Source organism: Dipodomys spectabilis, unplaced genomic scaffold, assembly GCF_019054845.1.
Source record: "Dipodomys spectabilis isolate Male_0828 unplaced genomic scaffold, ASM1905484v1 ptg000187l, whole genome shotgun sequence".
NCBI lineage: Eukaryota > Metazoa > Chordata > Mammalia > Rodentia > Heteromyidae > Dipodomys > Dipodomys spectabilis.
In genome coordinates, this window is record NW_024870864.1 from 10096591 (window position 1) to 10118614 (window position 22024).

The window sequence follows — 22024 nt, forward strand, 5'->3', positions numbered from 1 at the left end:
GAACTTCTGAGCTAGGAACAGGGACACAGTCCGCTGAAATGTCAGAGCTCTCTCAGCCTGTGTGGATCTCAACTGCAATGTGTATGCACTGGGGCAGAGGAGGGGAGAAGAGGACTCACTTGTCTTTTATAGTGTGTGTGTGTGTGTTGGTGCGGGGGGTTTAAACTAAGGGCATCACACTCACCATTATCTTTTTCTCTTAAAGCTGGTGCTCTACCAGTTGATCCACACCCCCACTTTCCAGCTTTTTGCTAGTTGGAGATAAGAGTCTCTTAGATGTATCTCCTTGGGCTGGCTTTGAATCTTGACCCTCAGATCTCAACCTCCAGAGAAGTTAACGTTTCAGGTATGAGTCACCAGCACCTAGCACTTAGCACCTGGCTCCATCTTTGATATTTTAATCTTTAAAGTATTTTCAGAAATTTGCAAGAAGAGTCATTGTGTTCTATTGGTTACTTTGATAAATGAAAGTATAATCTGCTTTGAGTTTTTGTGTCTTCTGTGGAATCATGACAAAAACGTCAAGCTCATAATGTGCACAAAGATGTCATTATCATTCAGAATTGACAGTCATGGCTTCATGTCTTTCTGTGCACAAAGACATCTGCCTGGCTCAGCTAAAGCATCTACCCAGCAAGAATGAGGCCTTGAGTTCAAATCTCACTACTATGAAGAGGGGGGGGTGGGGGAGAGGAAAAAAGAAAGAGAAAGAACAAAATGGGTGGCTGGAAGGCTGTTCAGTAACAGATCAAAAACAAAATAAAACATAAAATAACAACCCTGCCATGTGAATATTACTATTGATGCTCAGAGAAGTTGTGTAAGCTTCCCATAGTCCCTCGGTGGCAGTAGCTGAGCCAGGCTTCCAGCTCTAATCCTCATTCAAATGCTGTGAGATCCTGGTCAGGCCTGAGCTGCTCTTTGCTTTAGAAAAATTTATCTTTCATAAGACCTGTGTGTACCCAATGAAAAAATTCAGAAACAACAAGACTCTCACAACTTCTAATGCCGTATTTCAAGTTCACCTTGTCAGACTGAATAAAGGAAGCTGTATGAACCAGGTGAAGTCCAGTCTACCATGAACACTCATCAGCCTAATTCAGAAAGCCTAAGTATTCAATAATGGATTGGAAACATGAGATGAAAACTGGAATAATGTTCTTAAAAGTTTAAGTTTATATGGCTGGGCACTGGTGGCTCATACCTGTAATCCTAACTTCCCAGGAGGCTGAGATCTGAGAATCATGGTTCAAAGCCAGCCTGAGCAAGAAAGTTCATGAGACTCTTATCTCCAATTAACCACCAGAAAACTGGAAGTGGTGCTGTGGCTCAAGTGGTAGAGCACTAGCTTTGAGCTGAAGAGCTGAGGGACAGTGCCCAGGCCCAGGGTTCAAGCCCCATGGCCGACAAAAAAAATTATACATATATATATAAGGTATTTAAAAATTAAAGATTAAAAACATTAAAAATAACTGAGTACTGGTGGTGTTCACACCTGCCATCTGGCCACTCAGGAGGCTGAGATCTGATTGAGGTTTGAAGCCAGGCCGACCGAGCAGAAAAGTCTATGAGACTCTTACTTTCAATTAACCACCAAAAAATTAAAATTAAAAAAAACAAACAAGTGGAGTTGTAGTTGAAATAGTAGAGCACCAACATTGAGTCAACAATCTTAAGGGACAGCACCCAGGCCTTAAGTTCAAGCTCCAGTTTGGCACGTGCGCGTGCGCACACACACACACACACACACACACACACACACAAATTGGTTTTAATGATTACATGGAAGGTAGAAAACATTTCTTTCTAAAGTTAGTTGGGCTCCCTTGCAGACAAGTCAGCATATAAAGAAAGTATGGCTCTGGATGACAAAACCTGAAAACTGTTTCACTAGTGAAAAGTGAAATCATTGTGTGGCTAAAGCCCAGGAAAAGGGAGAGAGGTCAGCAGCCTCTTCTCAAGAGATCAGAAGACACTGGAAAACGAACTATTGTTTCAGGGCAGTGACTGCCCAGAGAGCAGTCACCAAACATGGCATGGTAGGGTCAGTCACACCTTGTTAGTGAAAAGAACAGAAGCATATGTTCAAGGAAATTTGCCTTTGGGAAATTAAATTTAAAAATTAAATTTTAAAAAGAGGAGGAAGCTGGCACCAGTGGCTTATACCTGGAGTCCTAGCTACTCAGGAGGAGGCTGAGAGTCAGGATTTCATCAAGATCTAAAGGGTTGAAAAGTTTTGAAAGATTGTCTCTAAGCTAGCAACAAATAAGCTGGAGATGTGGCTCAAGTGATGAAGCACTAGCAATGAACATGCACAATAAACAAGCATAAGGTCCTGAATTCAAACCCCAGCACCACCAAAAGAAAAAAAAAAAAAAGGAAAGAGGAGTTGTGGAAGTAAACTTCAAGGATGACCTCACAGAAGTAAAGATCTGATGTCAGTCTGCCCTAGTTAGGGATTCCCTTGGAGAAAAATGTAATTGGTGAATTGGGTAACCAGACTCTCAGCAAAATTGGCTGAAATGCTCCTGTGGATCAAAGGTTTTATATAGAAACCTATTTTTTTCCAAATCCTGGTTTTTTTTGTTTTTTTGTTTTTTCTTTTTTCTGGGAGGAAGGAGACACATTCTGGCATGAAGACAATAGCTATGGGGTTGACACTGACTTGTGGACTGACATTTGACACTTCAAAGTCCCCCTAAATGTGGACACTGCCCATGTCTTGTAGACAGAAGCATCAGTGAAAGACCTTTGAGGTCTGATCCCCAATCTGGATTGTGTTCCACCCTCCCCCACCTCCCATGCCAAGGATTCTCCTGTTCTCCAGGACCCACTCTCCCAGTGCTTGCTCTCTTCCCCCACAAAGACCTGCTAAACTGCTTCTAGCACCCTTCCCTGAAGGCTGGAGTCCAAGAAAGCAGAGATATTCCTTAGTGCACCTGAGGAAGCTGGATCAATCAAGGGTTATATAAGACACATCAGCTAGAGTCTTTAGCACAGCTAAAGGCTGGACGGGCTGGATGGCTGATGGTTGATTACCGATTGCTGGAGTCTGGCTTAACTCATCTGTGAAGTCCATCTCTCCCTTGGCTCATCTGTGAAGTCCACCTCTCCCAGAGGCACACCCAGACACATTCCTGCATGTTTCTGATTCACTTAGTCAAGGACCTCTGAAAATTCTCCAAGGCTTCATACATAAACTGCAACCTCTGATGATAGTTGGTGGTATACCATAAATAAAAATACTCCCTGAACTAAGGACTACCCCTGTTGGTGGTAGGTCCCCAGCAGGAAGAAAACTGGACCTTCCCCAGTACCAACTGGAGCTGGTGATGGGCTCCTGGGCCATGCAGGCAGCAAGGGATCCTGGAATCCCCATTCCATGTGAAATGACCTTTGAGACCCCAGGAGCACATGACATCTTAGAGGTGAAAACTCAAGAGCCCTAAAGCAAATCCTGGTCCCACTGTAAACCAGCTGCAGGGCAGAGGGCAGGTCAACCTAGGATCTCACTCAAAATAGAAAAGTATTGGTTGTTATCTGGAAGGAGTTAATTACAGGCAAAACATTTCTAACAGTTGCTTATACTCGGAAATTGCTCAGTGAACATTAGCATTAGCCACTGTTCAGAACATAGTTAATCATGGAGTCACCTCTAAGCGTCACTTGCTACAATTTCCTGATAAAGATAACAGTAAACATTTCCTTTCCTCCCTGCCTCCCTCAGTCGGTTTTCCAAACAGGTCTCTCACTATATAGGCCAGGTTGGCCTGAATCTGCTCCCTCAGCCTCCAAGTGCTGGCACTACAGGTGTGCTCTACTTTGTCAGGCTAAAAATAATAATTTCTATCATATCACAGCTCTCATGATTATAACTCAACCCTTCTACTTTTTTTCTTTTTTTTTTTAGGCAGAAAAGTTTATTGGGGGAGAGCAAACTGAGGGCCTGCAGGAAATGGAGGCGTGCCTGGAGACAGAAGATCAGGAAGAAGAGAAAAAAAGAGAAAGAGAGCTACCCTTCTACTTTTATAAAATGACTCTCTCTCCCCTCCTCCTTGCCTGCCCCCCCCACCCCAATCTCATGCCAGTCATGGGGCTTGAACTCAGGGCCTGGGTGCTGTCCTTGAGCTTCTTTTGCTTAAGGCTAGCTCTCTACCACTTGATCCATAGGCCCACTTTGAATTTTTTGGTAGTTTATCGGGGACAAGAGCCTCACAAGCTTTTGTGCCCAGATCTCAGATCTCAGCCTCCTGAGTAGCTGGGATTACAGAGGTGAGCTACCAGCATCAGATTGGATAGTGCTTTTTAATTTTCATTGGTCCTTTGAAATCTAAAATTATGTTGCTGAATGACTCTTGCTCATTTGAGGCCAGATAACAGCTGTACAAAATGATATTGTTCTTTTACCTCATACATGAACAAATTTAGGATAATAATGCTAAAAAGCTGTATTTCTCACAGTCTTCCCATTGCCCTCCATCTTCACTGACCCCAAAAAACTAAACTGTGCTTCTATTTTTCACCTGGCACAATAGCCTTTTTCTAAGAGGTTTGCCCAGTCTCAGCTTCTCCTGCAAACCTGCTTCACACCTCCTTCTTTGAACACACTGTGTTCAACAGGAAGACTAGTGTGGCATCATTTTTTATATATCATCCACAGTTCCAAAAAGATTCTTTGCTTCAGTTATCAGTACCACAGCAATCTTGGCAAGTTTAGTTTCACTATATTTTTAGTACAATCAGCCCTGAGTATCCAAGGGTTAAATATCCTCAGGCTCTTATTCCCAGACATGCTATAATGGATGAGTGAATCAAAAAAGGTGGTACCTATACACAATGGAATTTTACACAGCCATGACAAAGAATAATACTATGTCATCTACAGGGAAATGGATGGACTAGGAACAAATCATGTTAAGTGAGGTAAGCGGAAGCCAGACCTAAAATATACTGGCACATGATAAATTATACAGGACTCTCAGCATTCACACACAGTAAGACCAAAGGAGGATATTCTTAGAAGAACACAAAGGTGCAATGCCTATGGGCATCTGATCATATAAAATAGTATTTATTGAAAAGAATGGAATGGAAACGTGACTTTTTTTGCTGCGGTTTTTGTTTTCTTTTTACCTTGTTTGTTCGTCTTTGGGAGGGTGGGGGCATAGAAATAGAGGGACAAAGGGTGAACAAATATGGCCATTGTGTTCACTAGACCCTATGTTGAAAATGAACTATATAACTTGTAGGTGTTACAATTGGGAGAGAATGAGGGAAGGGGTGACATTGTCCAAAAAGAAATGTACTCTTTACCTGACTTATGTAACGGTAATCTCTCTGTACATTAACTTTATACTAACAATATATTTTTTAAATCCTCAGGTTCAACCAACCATAGGTAAAAAAACATTGCACAAAATTACCCCTGGGGAGCAAAGACAGGAACAACACTGACCAAGATGCATTGTTCTCATAAATTGACATGTTGAATAGAGCCCTTTTGTACAATTAAAGATGTCTATGTGTGTGTACTTCCGCACACGTGTGCATGTGTGTACTGGGTCTTGAACTCAGGTCCTGGGCACTGCCCTTTAGCTTTTTCACATCTTGAGCCACAGCTCCACTTCCAGCTTTTAGGTAGTTAAATGAAGATAAGAGTCTCACAGATTTCCCCACCTGGGCTGGCTTAAAATCTTAATCCTCCTATCTCAGCCTCCTGAGTAGCCAGTCACAAGGTTAGGCTCAGTGATACAGCACATGCCTATCCTGCTTGAGCCCTTGGGTTCATCTCCAGCAGACCAGAAAAAAAAATTACAAATAGAAAACTGAAGTCCTCTAGAGAGATTTTTAAAAATGAAGAAATCTCTTAGATTTCCCAGAAAAAGCAAATACCATAACTAAACTTGTGCTTACAAAAATGTCATAAACTGCAGGAAAATGTTGATAAACATGGAAGATTAGACCCAGATACTTCTTTTCAGCTCTTCTGTTGTTTTTTTTCCCCCCTCAGGAACATTCCTGGTAGGGCAAGTTTGTTGCTTGATTCTAAATGTGCCCCAGTTGAAACTTCAGCTGAGCCCTGGGGTGGAGTAAATAGCTTGAAGGGACCTATGGCCCTGAGCAAATGACAATGTTGTGGGGATCAGAATCACCTCAACTGCCACTATTTAGCTGGAGATATCTGGCTTCCTTTCCTCCCACATAACTGTTTCTCAAATCCAAACAATTTCATTTTGTAAGTAGATTATCAAGTCAGCCATGCCCACCATTTTGAAAAGATAATCTGTGCTCTGAGATTGTCAGGTAGTCATGTTTCCAGCTGTGTGTTCTTTCCAGATCTGTACAAAGTCTGGAAGAATGGACAAGAGTAGACAGGACAGCTCTCACTGGACTGGCTGACCCTGCCCCACAAGCTCCATAGATGTGAACCCATTCAATTCCCCTGAGACTCCTGATGTGGAAACCATGGCTTTGTAGGTGGCATTACCAGTCTAGGCCACAGAACTCACTGAAGGTGAAACCAGATCTAACTCTAGACAACTTAGCTCCAGACTCCTGCCTTGAGTGTGTGTGGTCATTCTGGGATACTGTCCACTGTTATTGTGCCTGGAAGATGACACTTTGGTTTCATGGGCCAAGTAGTCTTTCTGGAACCGAACCGGTCAAATTTGTTCCTAACTATAAGGACTTTGCTTGACAAATTTTGGCCAGACACACATTTTGCTCTTACAGGAGGCCATTTAAATATAAACATTGACCACTTACTCATTATCTATAGTTTTGCTTTTCATAGTTTTAGATAACTGTGGCCAATTAAGACCTGAACATATTAAATGGAAAATTCCAGAAATACACAATCTCTAAGTATTACACTGCGAAGTTAATGAGAAGTTAATGAAATCTTGAGTCATCCTATCTGTCCTAGGTGGGATCATCCCTGTGTCCAGCGTGTCCATACTGTATATGCTATCTCCCCTTTAGTCACTCAGTGGCCATCAGTTATCAGATGGACTGTAAGGATATCACAGTTCTTGTAAGCTTTCAGAAATCCACTGGGGCTCTTGGAATGTGCCCTCATGGGTAAGCAGTCCACTGTACAGACCCTGTTAGGCTTATTATAACAAACTCCATGAACCAATTCTATATGGAAAATCTAAAAACATGACTTACTCTTTATGACTTAAAAAGTCACAAAGCTGTTGGGCACCAGTGGCTCACACCTGTGATCCAAGCTACTCAGGAGGCTGAGGCTAAGGATAAAGGTTCAAAGCCAGCCCAGACAGAAAAGTCCATGAGACTCATCTACAATTAACCACCCCAAAACTGGAAGTGGAACTGTGGCTCAAAGTGGTAGAATGTTAGCATTGAGCACAAACGCTCAGGGACAGTGCCCAAGCCCTGAGTTCAAGCCTCATGATCAATTTAAAAAATTCACAAAGCCCCAGAATCTTTCTCTCTCCCATCTCTCTGTCCCTCCCCCACTTCTCTTTCTCTCCTTCTCTCCCTCTCTCTCTCTTCATATAAACACACACACACACACACACACACACACACACAAGCTTAAAAAATCATCCCAACAATCAGGTTGGCAAGTAGGACTGTATGATGAAGTAGGAGTTCTTCTTTATGGAGGAAGGGCCTAGAAAAGTCAGCAGGGAGGCCTGTGTCATACAGAGTTGAGGAAGGAAGGGCTTTTCCAATTGAGTTCTCCAGGCCCTACAATAGCCTTGGTCATGAACCTTCTAAAACAAAGCAGGGGCATCTAGAGCTACCCTAGATATGAGAGCCCTAGTCTTCCACTTCAGAGATCCACAGAATTTCTACCAGAAGACCTCTGAGGTTTTCTGCCCTTTAAGAATTTCACAAGCATTCACAGAAGAACTGAATAGTCTGATGGGGGACTTCTAACTGGTGGCTCGTTGGAGATGAAGTCAAACAGACTTTGCTGTCCAAATTGACTTTAAATCTCAGTCCTCTGAATCTCAATCTCTTGAGGCTGTGTGACTAACTTTTAAATGAAGGAAACAAAACTTAGTCTGTTGCCAGTTACCTTGCATACTTAAATACTATTTCTGTTCAAGCAAGTTACATTGCTCACTTCTATTAATTTGTAAGGAAATCCTGTGATCTCCAAGGACAAATCATGGATTCCTCAGGCTAGTAGAGGAGTTGACAAGAGGTAATACAAATAAAATTTTGTGATAATCTGACATTACACATTGCTTGAAATTTTTCTTGGGGACATATTGATATTAGCGTTTTTTTAATTGTGTGTGTGTGTGTGTGTGTGTGTGTGTGTGTGTGTGTGTGTGTGTGTGTGTGTATGTGTGTGTGTGTGTGTTAGTTCTAGGGCCTGAACTCAGAGCCTGGATTTTATCTTGCTACTTAAAAAAATTTTTTTTGCTCAAGGCTGGTGCTCTACTACTTGAGTTACAGCTCTACTTCCAGCCTTTTGCTGTTCTATTATCTTACAGGTTGGCTTTGAACTACGATCCTCAGATCTCAAAACTTTCTGAGTTGCGAGGATTACAGGCATGGGCTACCAAGATCCTGGCTTTAGAAATTTAAGAAAAGAAAGGTTGGCCAATAACTTCTAAGTACCATGACCCTTTAGCAAGTAGAACTGCCCGCTTAGTTGCTAACCCAAGCAGCACCATACCTGCCTGCTGGGGTTTTGGCTTTATTTCCTAAAATTAACAATTTTTCTATCATTGTTTCTTCCACACAGTCAACTATGTAACTTTTAGAAGTCAAGAAAACAATCACAAATACTCTGAAGTCCCCAAATAGCAAAGACTAACTTTGATTCCACATATCTCTCTGGTCTACCATGTAGAAAGTCACATGGAATAACTCAGCACATCTTAAAACATAAATCTGGGTTGAAAAGTTCAGAGATTACCTCCTAAATTTTGTAGCAGCCAAGTTGATTTTGGCCCCACAAAGCAGACTCTTGTTTATTTGTTCATGAAACATCTCTGCAGGGTTGATGGATCTTACAAATCACACAGGACACATGAGAAGTGATATTGGTTTTGTTTTACTTTGGCCACTGGTCAAGCATTGACTTGACACACTCTTTTTAAGTGGAGCTGTTCCTTATCAAAACAGACGTGTCAGATATCTGGGCTTCTTACCAGCTTACATATTGCTTATCCAGGTAAAGAATTTATAAAATAATTATGACTTCCTCTATCTAGTAATTCTTCCAGTGGACATTTTTACTGATACTTGTATGGGGAAAACTGATAAGGAGGCAGGGAGAGGCTTCTGAGAATCATGTGAAGAGAATGGTTACCAAAAAAAAAAAAAACAACCCCTAAAACAGGGAAGGTGTCAGAAGGAAGAAGTTGGGAGTCTGTAGCTTCGATCTTGACACTTCCTGTGAAGGCTTTGCATGGACTTATCTTAGGAACTCTATGAAGCAGGCCTCCCATTCTCTCTTTACAGATGTGGAAAAGGGCGCAGGGGAGGGAGAGAGCTGGCTCCAGTTCACACAACTAGTGAGACACTCAGCCTGCACTGCAACTAGGCAATCTGGACAGTGGCTCAGCTCTCGTGTGTGGCCTATTAAGTGAAAAGAGACTCCTACAGATTGGATCATAAATGTTTCTACAGGCCCATGTGTTAGGTTGGTCCCAGAGTGAGCTATTTAGAGTGAAGCCTCACGAAAGAGTTAGGTGACTGTGGTATTGTGGAGCCCTGGTCCCTCCTCTTCCTCTCTTTATTCCCTGAGTGGTAATATAAAGTCTGCCCCATGCTTTCAATATGATGTATTATCCACTATATGGAGGAAAGCCAACATAACTCTTTTCTCTTTTTATGTGAATTATCTCGAGGGATTTTGTCACAGTGATGGAAACTGACTAATATAAGAACAAAGAATATTTCTCAGATATAGCAAGATACACCGGCAAAAACTAAAGAAAGGAAGATACTCGATCTTAGACTAGCCAGTCACCTCTTTCTCAATCCTCTATATATTTTAAGGTTTACATGGTATGACTGCTGGGTTTTCTTTTTTTCTCTTTGGTCAGTCATAGGGCTTGAACTCTAGGCCTGGGTGCTGTCCCTCAGCTCTTCAGCCCAAAGCAAGTGCTGTACCACTTGAGCCATAGTGCTACTTCCAATTTTGCTAGTGGTTAATTGGAGATAAGAGTCTCATGGACTTTCCTGCCTGGGCTGGCTTTGAACCGTGATCCTCACATGTCAGCCTCCTGAGTAGCTAGATTACAGGCATCCAGCTCTGGGTTTTCTTTTAACCCTGAACATGCCACTCCTGTTATTATTTTTTTTTTGGCGGGGGGGGGGGGGGGGGGGGGGCCTGGTTGTGGGGCTTGAACTCTGGACCTGGGCGCTGTCCCTCAGCTCTTCAGCTCAAGGCTAGCGCTCTACCACTTGAGCCACAGCGCCACTTCCGGCTTTTTTCTTTTTGCTTATGTGGTGCTGAGGAATCGAACCCAGGGCCTCATGCATGCAAGGCAAGCGCTCTACCACTGAGCCACCTTCCCAGCCCGCCACTCCTGTTCTAAAGCTAAACTCTCTACAGCTTGGTTTCCAGAGGCCCAGGTCCATAGCCATATTTTCTCTTCAGAGCAAAGGTCACCATCTGCACCGGACAGAAACCTCCCCTCAATCCCTACACATAGCCTGAATCAGTTCCTTAGCAGTTCTGTCTTGATATTTACAACCATGGAGGAGGGAAGCAAAGACCCCAAAGAAATACAAAGAAATGGAAACAAACTATAGTAAAATGCTGTGGATTAGGTCAGAGTCCACAAAACTAGGAATTCCTTGAGAGATGCCACATGGCTCCAATCTGTAATCGGTTCTGTGGCTCTGGGGACAACAGTCACTGGCAGTATTTGTCACTTCCATTTTCTCTTTCTTCCTTTTTCTTTTTTTTTTTTGTCAGTTGTGAGGCTTGAACTCTGGGCTTGGGCGCTGTCCCCGTGCTCTTCAGCTCAAGGCAAGTGCTCTACCACTTGAGCCACAGGGCCACTTCCATTTTTCTAGTGGTTTATTGGAGAGGAGTCTCACAGCCTTTCAAGCCCCGGATGGCTTTGAACCATGATCCTCAGATCTCAGCCTCCTGAGTAGCTAAGATTACAGACGTAAGCCACCGGTGCCCGACATATCACTTCCATTTTCACAGAAGTTTTTCAGGTAAATAAAGATACTAGAGATCTTAGAGACACAAATGGACCTTGCTATAATTTGAACTTGAAATGACCTTCAAAGGCTCATGTGTTGAAGGCTTAGTTCCCAGCATGGCATTATTTAGAGGTGGTAGGACTTTAAGAGGTGGCGTCTGCCAGGTGCTGGTGGCTACCTGTAATCCTAGCTACTCAGGAGGGCTGAGATTTGAGAATCACCATTCAAAGCCAGCTGGGGCAGGAAAGTCTATTAAGACTCTTATCTCCAATTACCCTTGTGAAAACTGGAAGTGGCTCTGTGATTCAACGTGGTAGGGCACTAGCCTTGAGCAAAAGAGCTCAGGGATACCGCCCAGGCCCTAAGTTCAAGCCCCACAATTCTGACCAAAAATAAAAAAGAGGTGGAATTTAGATCACCAAGAGTCATGTCCTCAAAGGGGCAGTTAGGACCCTAGGTGCCTTCCGGTCTCAGTCTTTCCTTCCTTGGGATGTTCTGCTACCTGTTCCCACAGCCAGGAGGGGCTGCTTCGGTATAGGCCCTAAAACAATGCTGTTAACTGACCATTGCCTGAAACCTCTCAAACTGTGAGCTCAAATAAACCTTTTCTTATTATACTTTGTCATACCTCAGGCATGTTGTCAAGTACTGGAGAGCTGACTAACACAGACCCCCACAATGTTGTTGGGTGGTCTAGCTTAGCCTAAGGACATGCTAACAAGTACAGGTTAGGATCTGATCCTCAACTACTAGTCAGGGAGGAAGGAGCTTGTGGTGAACCAACTGTGCCACCCATGGGAAGATATTAGTTCCCTATTTGTATGCTTTTAACAAAACAGAAGAATGTAGGATCTGTTCTTCTCCCACTAAAAGGTAAAGAGCCCCAAGTACCTCCAGGACTTCGGTGCTTTTTTGTATCCATTTACCTAGGAACTGATTCCAGTTCTTCATGTGCACATCCATTCATTAAATATTTACTGAGCACCACCTGCTCCCAGTTAGTCACCAAGAAACAAACAGACAGGAGGAAGATAACACTTCCTGGAAGAAAAGGTACAGTGCTGGTAGGAGAGAGAGGAAAGATAAGGACACTAATAATGTGAACAGGAAAGTGAACTTGGGACACTGAGCATATGCGTGCTAGTTCACTCACCTCAGCAAGATGGCAAAGCCATGGGAAGGATCCCAAGGATCAGAGGGAAATCAGGAGACAGGGCCAGTGGGTAATAAGAAGCAGGTCTTCCGCACAAATCATGCCAGAAGACGGGCTTTGGGGGGGCACCTAGAGGGTATAGTGGAGTTACGGGGGGGGGGGGGTGCAGGTAGGTACCTTGCAGTCGCAGCCGATGGGCTGGCCACACTCCTCACATGTGTTGGCATAGAGCTCCTCAAAGCAGGCCACACAGTGGGGGTTCTCCTCCCTCAGGATGTACTTCTTGCCAAAGAGAGATTCATTGCAGTGGTGGCAGTCAAAACGCTCAGTCATGTTGTCACTCACCCCGTTTTACAGCAACCTGTCGAACAGAAGAGAGCGTTTGCCACTAGTCATACACTCAGAGGTCCCATCTGTCTGTCCTGTCTGATCCAGCTAAGGGCAAGTATGTTTGTATGCGTGCATGCCTGCATATGTGTGTGTGTGTGTGTGTGTGTGTGTGTGTGTATTCACTCAACTCAACCTTGCTATGCTACTAATTTTTAGTGATATGCTTATTTTCATTAGTTGAGGACAGTTTTCTGTTTGAATGTACTCCACTTTATTTTTTATTTTTTTGTCCTGGTACTGAGGCTTGAGCTCAAGGTCTGGACACTGTCCCTTAGCTTTTTCACCACTTGACCCAAAGCTCCACTTCTAGCTTTTTGGTTGTTAATTAGAGGTAAGAGTCTCATGGAATTTCCTGCCCATGCTGGCTTTGAAGCACCATCCTCAAATCTCAGCCTCCTGAGTAGCTAGGACTATAGGCATGAGACACTGGCACCTGGCTAGCACTCCATTTTAAAAGTACCAATTATTGCTGACTACAGGAGAATGCCAGACTCAGGGAAATTAGTGTCAGAGTCCCCATACCACCAGCTCTGTGTGTGTGCTTGCTACCAATGTGTGACCCTGCCTGCCTCTTCGCTTTCTCTCTACTCCAAAATAGAAAGGCAGACATAGAAACAATATGTCCAGTTCTATAAAAAGATTCCCCACGTGCTCCCCTTTGTATTCATGAATCTGAACAGGAAGAAACCAATTGTGGGGTGGGGTAGATGTCTGATAGGGAAATCGGCGATTAGAGGAGAGCAATGACCTGGACCCCAGTCTTGCATCAGGAAGTGTAATCTGCCTCAAACACTAGAGAAACAGCGAAGGTTCCTCCAAGAGAGTCATTCCGCCCAATACATGGTCAACACCCTTCTTCTGCCCAGGTACCCAGAGCATTGGATAAAGAGAAGGGCTCCCTTCCAGGAATAAAGATTAGCACCTGGTCCAAAATGCAGGGGCAACTGCCAGGGGCTCTCCAGGCAACACCTCAAGTGCCACAAAGAAGAACAAAAATATGCCTCTAGACACGTCCCATTTTTCCAGGATGAGAATACAATATGGGCAGAGACTAAAGAAAGGCATGAGGGGCTGGGGGTTGGGAAGCTAGTAGTCTCACCTTCCATCTCCGTGAGATTACTACAATAAAATTTCAGATTAAAAAAAAAGTCCACCATGAGCAGGGCACCATGGTTCATACCTATAATTCTAGCTGTGATCTGAGGATCACATTCAAAGCCAGCCTGAGCAGAAAGACTGAGAGACTCTAATTTCCAATTAACCAGCAAAAATGTTAGAAGTTAAGATATGGATAAGGGGTAGAGCTTCAGCCTTGAGCTTAGGGGCCCTGAGTTCAAGTCCTAGTACCAGTACCAAAAAAAGAAAAGAAAAGAGTCAACTATGAGAGCACTCAAAAATGAATAAATGCCTTAAAACCATAGAGCGTATACTTTATTTTTTCATATTTAAGTAGTTGTCCAAAACAGTATGATTATCATGCATCTTGATCGATATCCTTTCTTATCAAGGACTGAGCCTTTTTTAAGAGAAATTTTCTTAGGTGACAATAATCAATTTACTAAAAGGAAAAAAAAATTTTTTTTTTTGGGTCCAGTCGGGGAGCCTGAACTCTGGGCCTGGGCGCTGTCCCTCAGCTCTTCAGCTCAAGGCTAGCACTCTACCACTTGAGCCACAGTGCCACTTTCTGGCTTTTTTCTTTTTGCTTATGTGGTGCTGAGGAATCGAACCCAGGGCCTCATGCATGCAAGGCAAGCGCTCTACCACTGAGCCACCTTCCCAGCCTAGGAAAATGTTTTATAAGTTGTTAAAACAGGCACACTGGCGAGGCTATGTAACTGAGCAATGCTTTATAATTCAATTCAATTTCCAGTCACTTCAAAACATTGGAGGGTGAACTTCCAGAATTAAATACTCTGATACATATAAAATATTGCTGCATGGTTTAGGTTTATAGCAATTTTAATAGTGTTTATCAATTTTATACTCTTGTATACACAAAGTTATGACAAGCATAAGCTGAGAAGGGAATATCTCTCAAGCATTCATCCTTTGTTATTTCTGTGTTTATAGAATACTTTTCTTCCAAGAGTATTAGACAAGCAGCTGGATAATGGGGCAAGAGCTATCCTTCTCAGTCACTCTTCCTGGAATTAAAGAAAATACTGTCTGGACATTTTTGTGATAACATCACAAGACGAGGCTCATGAGCATTGAACTATTATTCCGAAATCCAACATAAGGCCTTTGCACTGAGGTCATCTGGGAAGTCTACAGCTCTACTGACAGAAGATTCCAGGCTTTCTTGTAACTTCAGTTACTAGTTTTGAACTTGGCCATCGTTGACATCATTCCAGTTTAAATTTGCCTTGCCAACAGAGTTATTTTTCCAATAAAGACTGCCATTTAGCTGAACAAGAGAAATGAATGAGAGACTTTCTGTCCTCTTCACAAAGAGGAATGATGAATTGAGGGAGTACTATAATTCACAGAAGCTTGACAGCTAGAAACAAATCCTGAGATTATCTACAATGACCTCATTTTATAGATGGAAAACTGAAGGCAGGAGTAATGAAGAAACAGGAGTCACCTCAGGAGCTCTCTCCAATAGCTATTGCACTTCCAGGAAACCAACTCCCACTCTTTTGTTTGTTCATTTTTGTGCTGGTACTGGGGAGGGTTGAATTCAGGGCCTTCTAGTCTTTTTTAGTCAAGACTGGTATTCTACCAGTTAAGCCACATATCCACTTCCAGGGTTTTGGTGGCTAATGGAGATTAATCTCACACTGTTTCACCTGGGCCAGCTTCAAATTGTGATCCTCAGATCTCAGCCCCTAGAGTAGCTAGGATTATAAACAGGAGCCCTCAGCTGGGCGCCAGTGGTTCATGCCTGTAATCCTAGTTACTCAGGAGGCTGAGATCTGAGGATCGAGGTTCAAAGCCAGCCCGGGTAGGAAAGTTCGTGAGACTCTTATCTCCAATAAACCTGCTAGAAAACCAGAAGTGGTGCTGTGGCTCAACCGGTAGAGGGCTCGCCTTGAGCTGAAGAGCACAGGGACAGCGCCCAAGCCCAGAGTTCAAACCCCACGACCGACAAAAAAATAAAAAATAAATAAACATGAGCTATCAGCACCTAGCAGAACACATAGTCATAATCTGGAGTGGTTCCTTGTGAAGTTGGACAAGTACCAGCCCTGTGGCTGAAAGGAGACCAGTTGCACACTGTACAAGAGCAACACAACCATGTCTGTAGCCTGTGAGAGGCACAATTTCCTCCAGGGTCATGCTCAGAGGAGCCCATAGACAGTGTATGCCTTTCCACCTTCTCTAATGCTGTGTGTCTGGTATAGAAAAATAATCCAAGGGTGAAACCCAAGCACAAGCAGGTCTCATAGTACGGCTCAGGCCACCGTGTGCTACATTCTTCATTGCCAGCCCTAGGTACAGCAGTTCCAACCTGCTGGGGGGGTGGGGGATGGGTCCAATCTGATTCTATACAATCATTTCTGATTGTCATGTTCCTCATCTCTACTAAGAGATTACAATGTTTTCTGCATCATCCAACTGGCCACTGAGTAGAAATGAAGCACCACCACAAAATGGGAGCACAGCAAAGGCAATTTGTCTAATAAGGCCATCCTAAAGATTTGCAAAGAAACACAAGCCCTGACAATCACAAGAAATAGTCCCTCAACTAATGAGAAAGCTGCAAGCTTCCCTCAGTCACAGGATTCAAGCCCATCCCTCTTACCAAACAGAAAATTCTTTTTTTTTTTCAGGGAGACGATGGAGTTTGAACTCCAGAATCTCCCACATGCTAAGCAGTGTCCCACTACTGAGTTCTATTTCTAGCCCCAGAATATTTCTTTTTAGAAACTGTAAGCCTTCTTTATTGGGAATATATACATATACATATACATATATATATATAGTCTTAGAGAAAGCACTACCTATAATTTTTTTTTAATGGTACTGGGGCTTGAACTCAGGGTTTGGGTTCTATTCCTTAGCTTTTTCACTCAAGGCTGGATCTCTAACATGTGAGCTACAGCTCTGCTTCTGGCTTTTTGCTGGTTATTTGGAAATATGAGTCTCATGGTCTTTCTAGCCTAGTCTAACTTCGAACCATGGTCCTCATATCTCAGTCTCCAGAGTAGCAAGGATTATAGACATGAGCCATTCTAGTACATCCTAAACAATACCTGTTTGTTCAAGCAACATTGGTTGGTTAAGCTGGAATCACACGCTCGAGGTCAAGCAAAGCGCTGGAGATAATGAAGGTGAGAGACATTATGGGCTTTCTACTCAGGGGCAGGCAGTCTAAGGGAGGGCAAACACCTTACACCAGGAGGCAAACTTCCAAGCCAAGAGCTCAAGGGAGACTCAGCTTCTAGGGGAATAAGAAGGGAGGGGCAGGCTGGGAGGGGCAGGCTGACTTCAGGGAAGGAAAGCACCTTGCTAGAAAGGGAAAACCAAGTGACGCTGGAGGTCAAGGGACAAGCAAGCAAAGCCATGGAAAGGAAAAACAGGTTAGAGGTAGGACAAGCACGTACCAAAAAGCTGGAAGAGCTGCTGGCAGGGAAAGGGAGAAATTAGACCAAGAAAGGTAAGAAAGGGGCAAGACAAGAGTTTGAGTGCTTTGTTCATGGGCTTGGGTGTTCCCTATAGGTAATAGGATTCTGCCTTCCTCCTCCTGCAACCTCCAAGAGTGTAGAGCTGAGGGGTGAAGGAAGGCTCCAATAATGTTAACTGTATGGAAGCCACTTCACTATTGAAGACAGGGATAGGGGAGTGGGGACCAAATTGAAGGTCAGTGACTCCTAAAAATGATGTCACGTTGTCGGAATCCAGATCTGAATGTTTTCTTCAAATAAAAGTAGGAGTAATGTAGAGTTCCTCCCCTCCCACCACCCACCAATGGTATACAACCTATTTACCCTCTCTGAACTCTACACCTTGCCTTACGGTTATATCAGTCTTCCCCATTACCTGGCGCTCAGGAATGTTGTAAGGATTGAGTAAGGGCATGCAGGGAGACAAATGAACCCTAGGTGTGGTTGCTGACTTGGTATTCACTGAGTCAAATCCAAATTACAGTGTCCTGGAGTTCTCCCTCTTCCCAAGGCAAGCACCATCCTGATGTCCCCCCTCTTTGCTCTGAGCAACCAGAGTATTTGAACAATTTGGACATTAAGGGACAGGCTTGAGGACAGGTGAGGCAGGTACCAGGAGCAGCTCACTGAACTGGCGTTGATCTGGTAAGGGATTTGATCTCTCCATCTCTCATCCTCTTGGCCTCTGGTCAGTCACAAAATGCAGGTTCAGAAAGCAAAGGAGTCAGGATGTCAGGGCTCAAGTATACTACAGATAAAACTAGACAAGTTCACAGGTTTCGAAATATGGTGTGCAAATCTTTAGACTTAAAAACTGTCAATGTCTGGATAGAGGAGAGTATGAGAGCTACAAAGAGATCAGAGAGATGAGAGAAAAGGGGACAGAAAATGGAACGAGAACAAGGGTTTCATAGAGCGAGACAAGAAAAAAGGGGTGAATGAGATTAGAAAAGAGGGCAGTAGACTCAAGAGCCAGAGACTGCTGTGTGGAGGGGTTGTTGATTTGAGATAGGATCTTGCTATGTAGTAGGCTTGCTATGCAGGCCTTGTGGGATACTAGGAGTACAATGGTGTGCCACCACCCTCAGTTCATGTTTGTTTTTTTTTAATGATTAGAAAGATTTCCTGAGCACCTAGGAAAGGGCTACACAGTGGCCCACCGGCCAAAGCCTGTGAGTATGGGGTCCGTTCATTCCAAACGAGAAATCTGGAGGGCCATCATCACACTAGGCCAGCTTTTCAAAAATATCTTCAGGAAACATCATTTTCATGCCCACCTGCTTTTCTTTCTTTCTTTTTTTTTTTTTTTTCCTTTATGGTTGATCATGGGGCCTGAACTCAGGGACTGAGCCCTATCTCTTGAGATTTTTTTATGCTCAAGGCTAATGCTCTACCATTTTGAACAACTTCTGGTTTTCTGGGGGTCAACTGGAATCTCACACCCCGTCTGCCTTCAAATCATGATCCTCCAAGCTCCTCAGGTCTCCTGAGGATTATAGTCGTGTCATGCCCCTTTTTTTCAAATCCATACTTTTTTTTTTTGCTGGCCCTGGGGCTTGAAGTCAGGGTCTGGGCTCTGCTCCTCAGCCTCTCTATGATCAAGGCTGGTTAGTACTCTACCACTTGAGCCACTTCAATCTGATGCCCAGGGGCCATATTCTTCTTCCCCTTCAGATTCCCAAGAGTTTCTCTGTATCAATCCTGCTTCAAGACAAGTTTCTGATGTAGCCATTTCCTGAAGAGACATCTAGTATGTCTCTAAGCTCTTTTTTCAGCACATGCAAAAGCAGCTCAGTCAGCCAATCCCTGGACAAAGCTATGCTGGTCTTCCTTTCTCTTCATTCTTTATTTTTTTCCTCGAGACACAGTCTCACTATATAGGACAGGCTTGCCTCAAACTTATCATCCTTCTGCCCCAGCCTCTCAAGTGATGAGATTATAGGTATGTATCACCATACCCAGCTCCACTATGCTGATCTTTAAATGCCAAGGACTCAATGGGAAATGCCAATACTATCAACTATCAACCAGAATTAAAGAATCAGTAAAACTGGTCTATTGTATTCTTTACAAGAATGCATTACAAAAATATAATGCAATGCTCTGTGTGTGTGTGTGTGTGTGTGTGTGGTGCTAGGGCTCTAACTGAAGATCTAGTCACTGCAAGGCTAGATAGAGCTCTACCTCTTGAGCCATAGCTCTACTTCTGGTTAACTGGAGATAAGCGTTTCATGGGCTTTCCAGCCCAGGCCAGCTTTGAACTGTGATCCTCAGATCTCAGTTTCCTGAGTAGCTAGGATTACAGGCATGAGCCACTGGTGCTCTGTCAAAAATACAATGTGCTCATGACATCATACCACATTATAATTGCCTGAGTTCCCCACCTACCAAAAACACTGGGCAGTATATGCCACTGAGATCCCATCAGCATGTAACATACATAGGGGTTTTGTAAATGTTTACAGAACAAATGAAGAAAGAAATGCAAACATCCCAGAGTACAAGCATGTGGGCAAAAATCAAGACAGAAAACATGGAATGTTATGTGCACAATCCACTCTTCATAGTAAACCCCCAAAAGTCATGTGGTTTGGCATCTGGTGCCATTAAAATTGCTAATGTGACAGATCCTGAATTTTATTCTCTCTGTTCCCAAACATCTTCATTCCTCTTCCCAGACAAACTGCAGCTTCCACAGCAGGGAGAGCTTTCTCTATTGTATTTGGACTCTAAACTCATATGAACACACAGCTGCACAGTTCATAAGGCCTGGCAGGTCAAAAAGCAAAATGCCAGCTGAGAGATGCTCTGGGAAGAATGCCTACCCCCCCAGCATGGGCTCTGGGCCAGCAAAAGCCTGAGTGTTCCATACAGACACACTGAGTCTAATCAAAGGTGCTCTGCCCAAACCCAAAGTCAGGGATTCATACCCCTGATGTGGTGAAAGAATACATGTACTGATTTGATTTCCTAAGAACAGTAAGTACTGAACAATGAAAACAAGACTCCCCGCAACACTCTTCTCTGGAGTCCTTTCTTTCAAGTAAAAATTGTAGTTTTTTTAAAAAAGGAGAGGACATCGGTGCAAGGGATGTTGCTGTATCTAGAAATGGGATAATGTGTCTGGAATTCACTCGAAACCAACTTTGAGACATTTGGACTACATACCATGTTAGATTGTAAGGTAGAAGTTTGCCCATGCTTACCACTGTATACTTATGGGTTCATTTAATGATCCCTTAGTCAATGTATCTACTGGTAAGGGGAAAGGATGTATTATTATGTAGTAACTTTCAAACTAAAAAGAACTTCTTGACTTGTCTAGGAGATTTCTAAGACACATTTTGTGTAAGACAATGCTCAAATAAGGTAACCTTCTGTTTACCTAGCAATGAATGGTGAGTAAGACAGGAGAAAACAATAGAAGTCAAATTTCTGATCTGAATCCATAAGTGAAAGAGTAGTTACACTTGTTTTTTGAGATGCTTTAGACTGTTTAATCCAGCCAGTGAGGGTGTATTGAGTAATCAGGACATCCCACGTACGGCGGAAGGCACTGGGAATTTGACAACAAACACACCATCTCCAAGGAGTCCTGGTCTAGCTGGAGCTCCAAAGAATTTAAATCACCTTTAAGATTCTATCTTGTCAGCTAATCTCAAAACATGCCATGTCAGTAAATACAAGACATCCTCGATGATTCAGGCCAGAAGGGCAGGCTGTCTCAAGTTCATAAATCACTCTGCTGTGGGGACTGACTGAGACTCCACCCAAAGGCTCTCTCCACGATTTGCTGAGAGCTTGTGTACAAGTGAGCACGTCTCTCTACCAACAAAACCAAAACCACCTGACCTCATTCTTCACTCTCCTTTATTTCTCCATCAGCCTGGCCTTTTCCTCTGATATCCCCCAACTTTCACAACAACGCACCTCTGTCTCTTCCTTCTTCCTAAAGCCCTGCTCCGTGGTGGGGTTGGTTGTCACGGCAACTGTATCAGGGACTGCTGAGCCAGGCTAGCACACTTCTTCCATTCCATCACTGACTGCCTAATTCAAGAGTTGCATCATCCCACATGGGTCTATTTTCTTTTTCACAGACAGTCTCAATATTTGCAGACTATGAGGCTACTCTGTCTAATTCTACTTTCCATCAAAATAGGGTGGCTGCTTCTCCTGGTGGCACAGAAGCTACTTGCCTTACTCAGTCCCGTAAACACTGAGGAGGATGTCTTGATGTCCCAGACCATAGCAGGGCAGACTGGGGATTGGGCATAAAGGCTAAGGACAAGTGATGACATAAGAAATGTCCAACTCCAGACTGAGAGGCGCACAGAGGTATTGCACCAGGGCTGAGCCCCAATATGGACCAACACCTCTTAGCACATTGCCATGAAAAGGCTCACCTTACAGCAAAAGGAAAAAAACCTAACCTATCAGGAACCAAGATCTAAGAGTACTTAAACAAGTGCAAGTAAGATCTGGGGTGGAGGGCGAGTTTACAAATGTTACTGGGGAGGTGGTTTAGGAGAAAACGAACCAGTAGTAGATAAATGGATATCTACACAGATGGCCCATGATTCACAACAGTTTGACTTGTGATTTTGTGTGTGTATGCTGGGAGGGGCTTAAACTCAGGGCCTGAGCTAAGCCCTTTAGCTTTTTTTCTGCTCAAGGCTGTTCTCTACCACTTGAGCCACAGCTGCACTTCTGGCTTATT

General features: G+C 43.5%; 1 protein-coding gene across 1 annotated transcript in view; it reads right to left on the minus strand.

Annotated features, from left to right (window-relative positions):
• The window catches only part of Fhl2 (four and a half LIM domains 2), a 39323-nt gene that overhangs the window by 12693 nt on the left and 4606 nt on the right, over nt 1-22024 (minus strand). Inside the window, exon 2 of the mRNA XM_042695404.1 lies at nt 12485-12668. Within this exon, the coding sequence (XP_042551338.1) occupies nt 12485-12640 (156 nt within the window). The 5' untranslated portion in view covers nt 12641-12668. The remainder of the gene's footprint in view (nt 1-12484; nt 12669-22024) is intronic.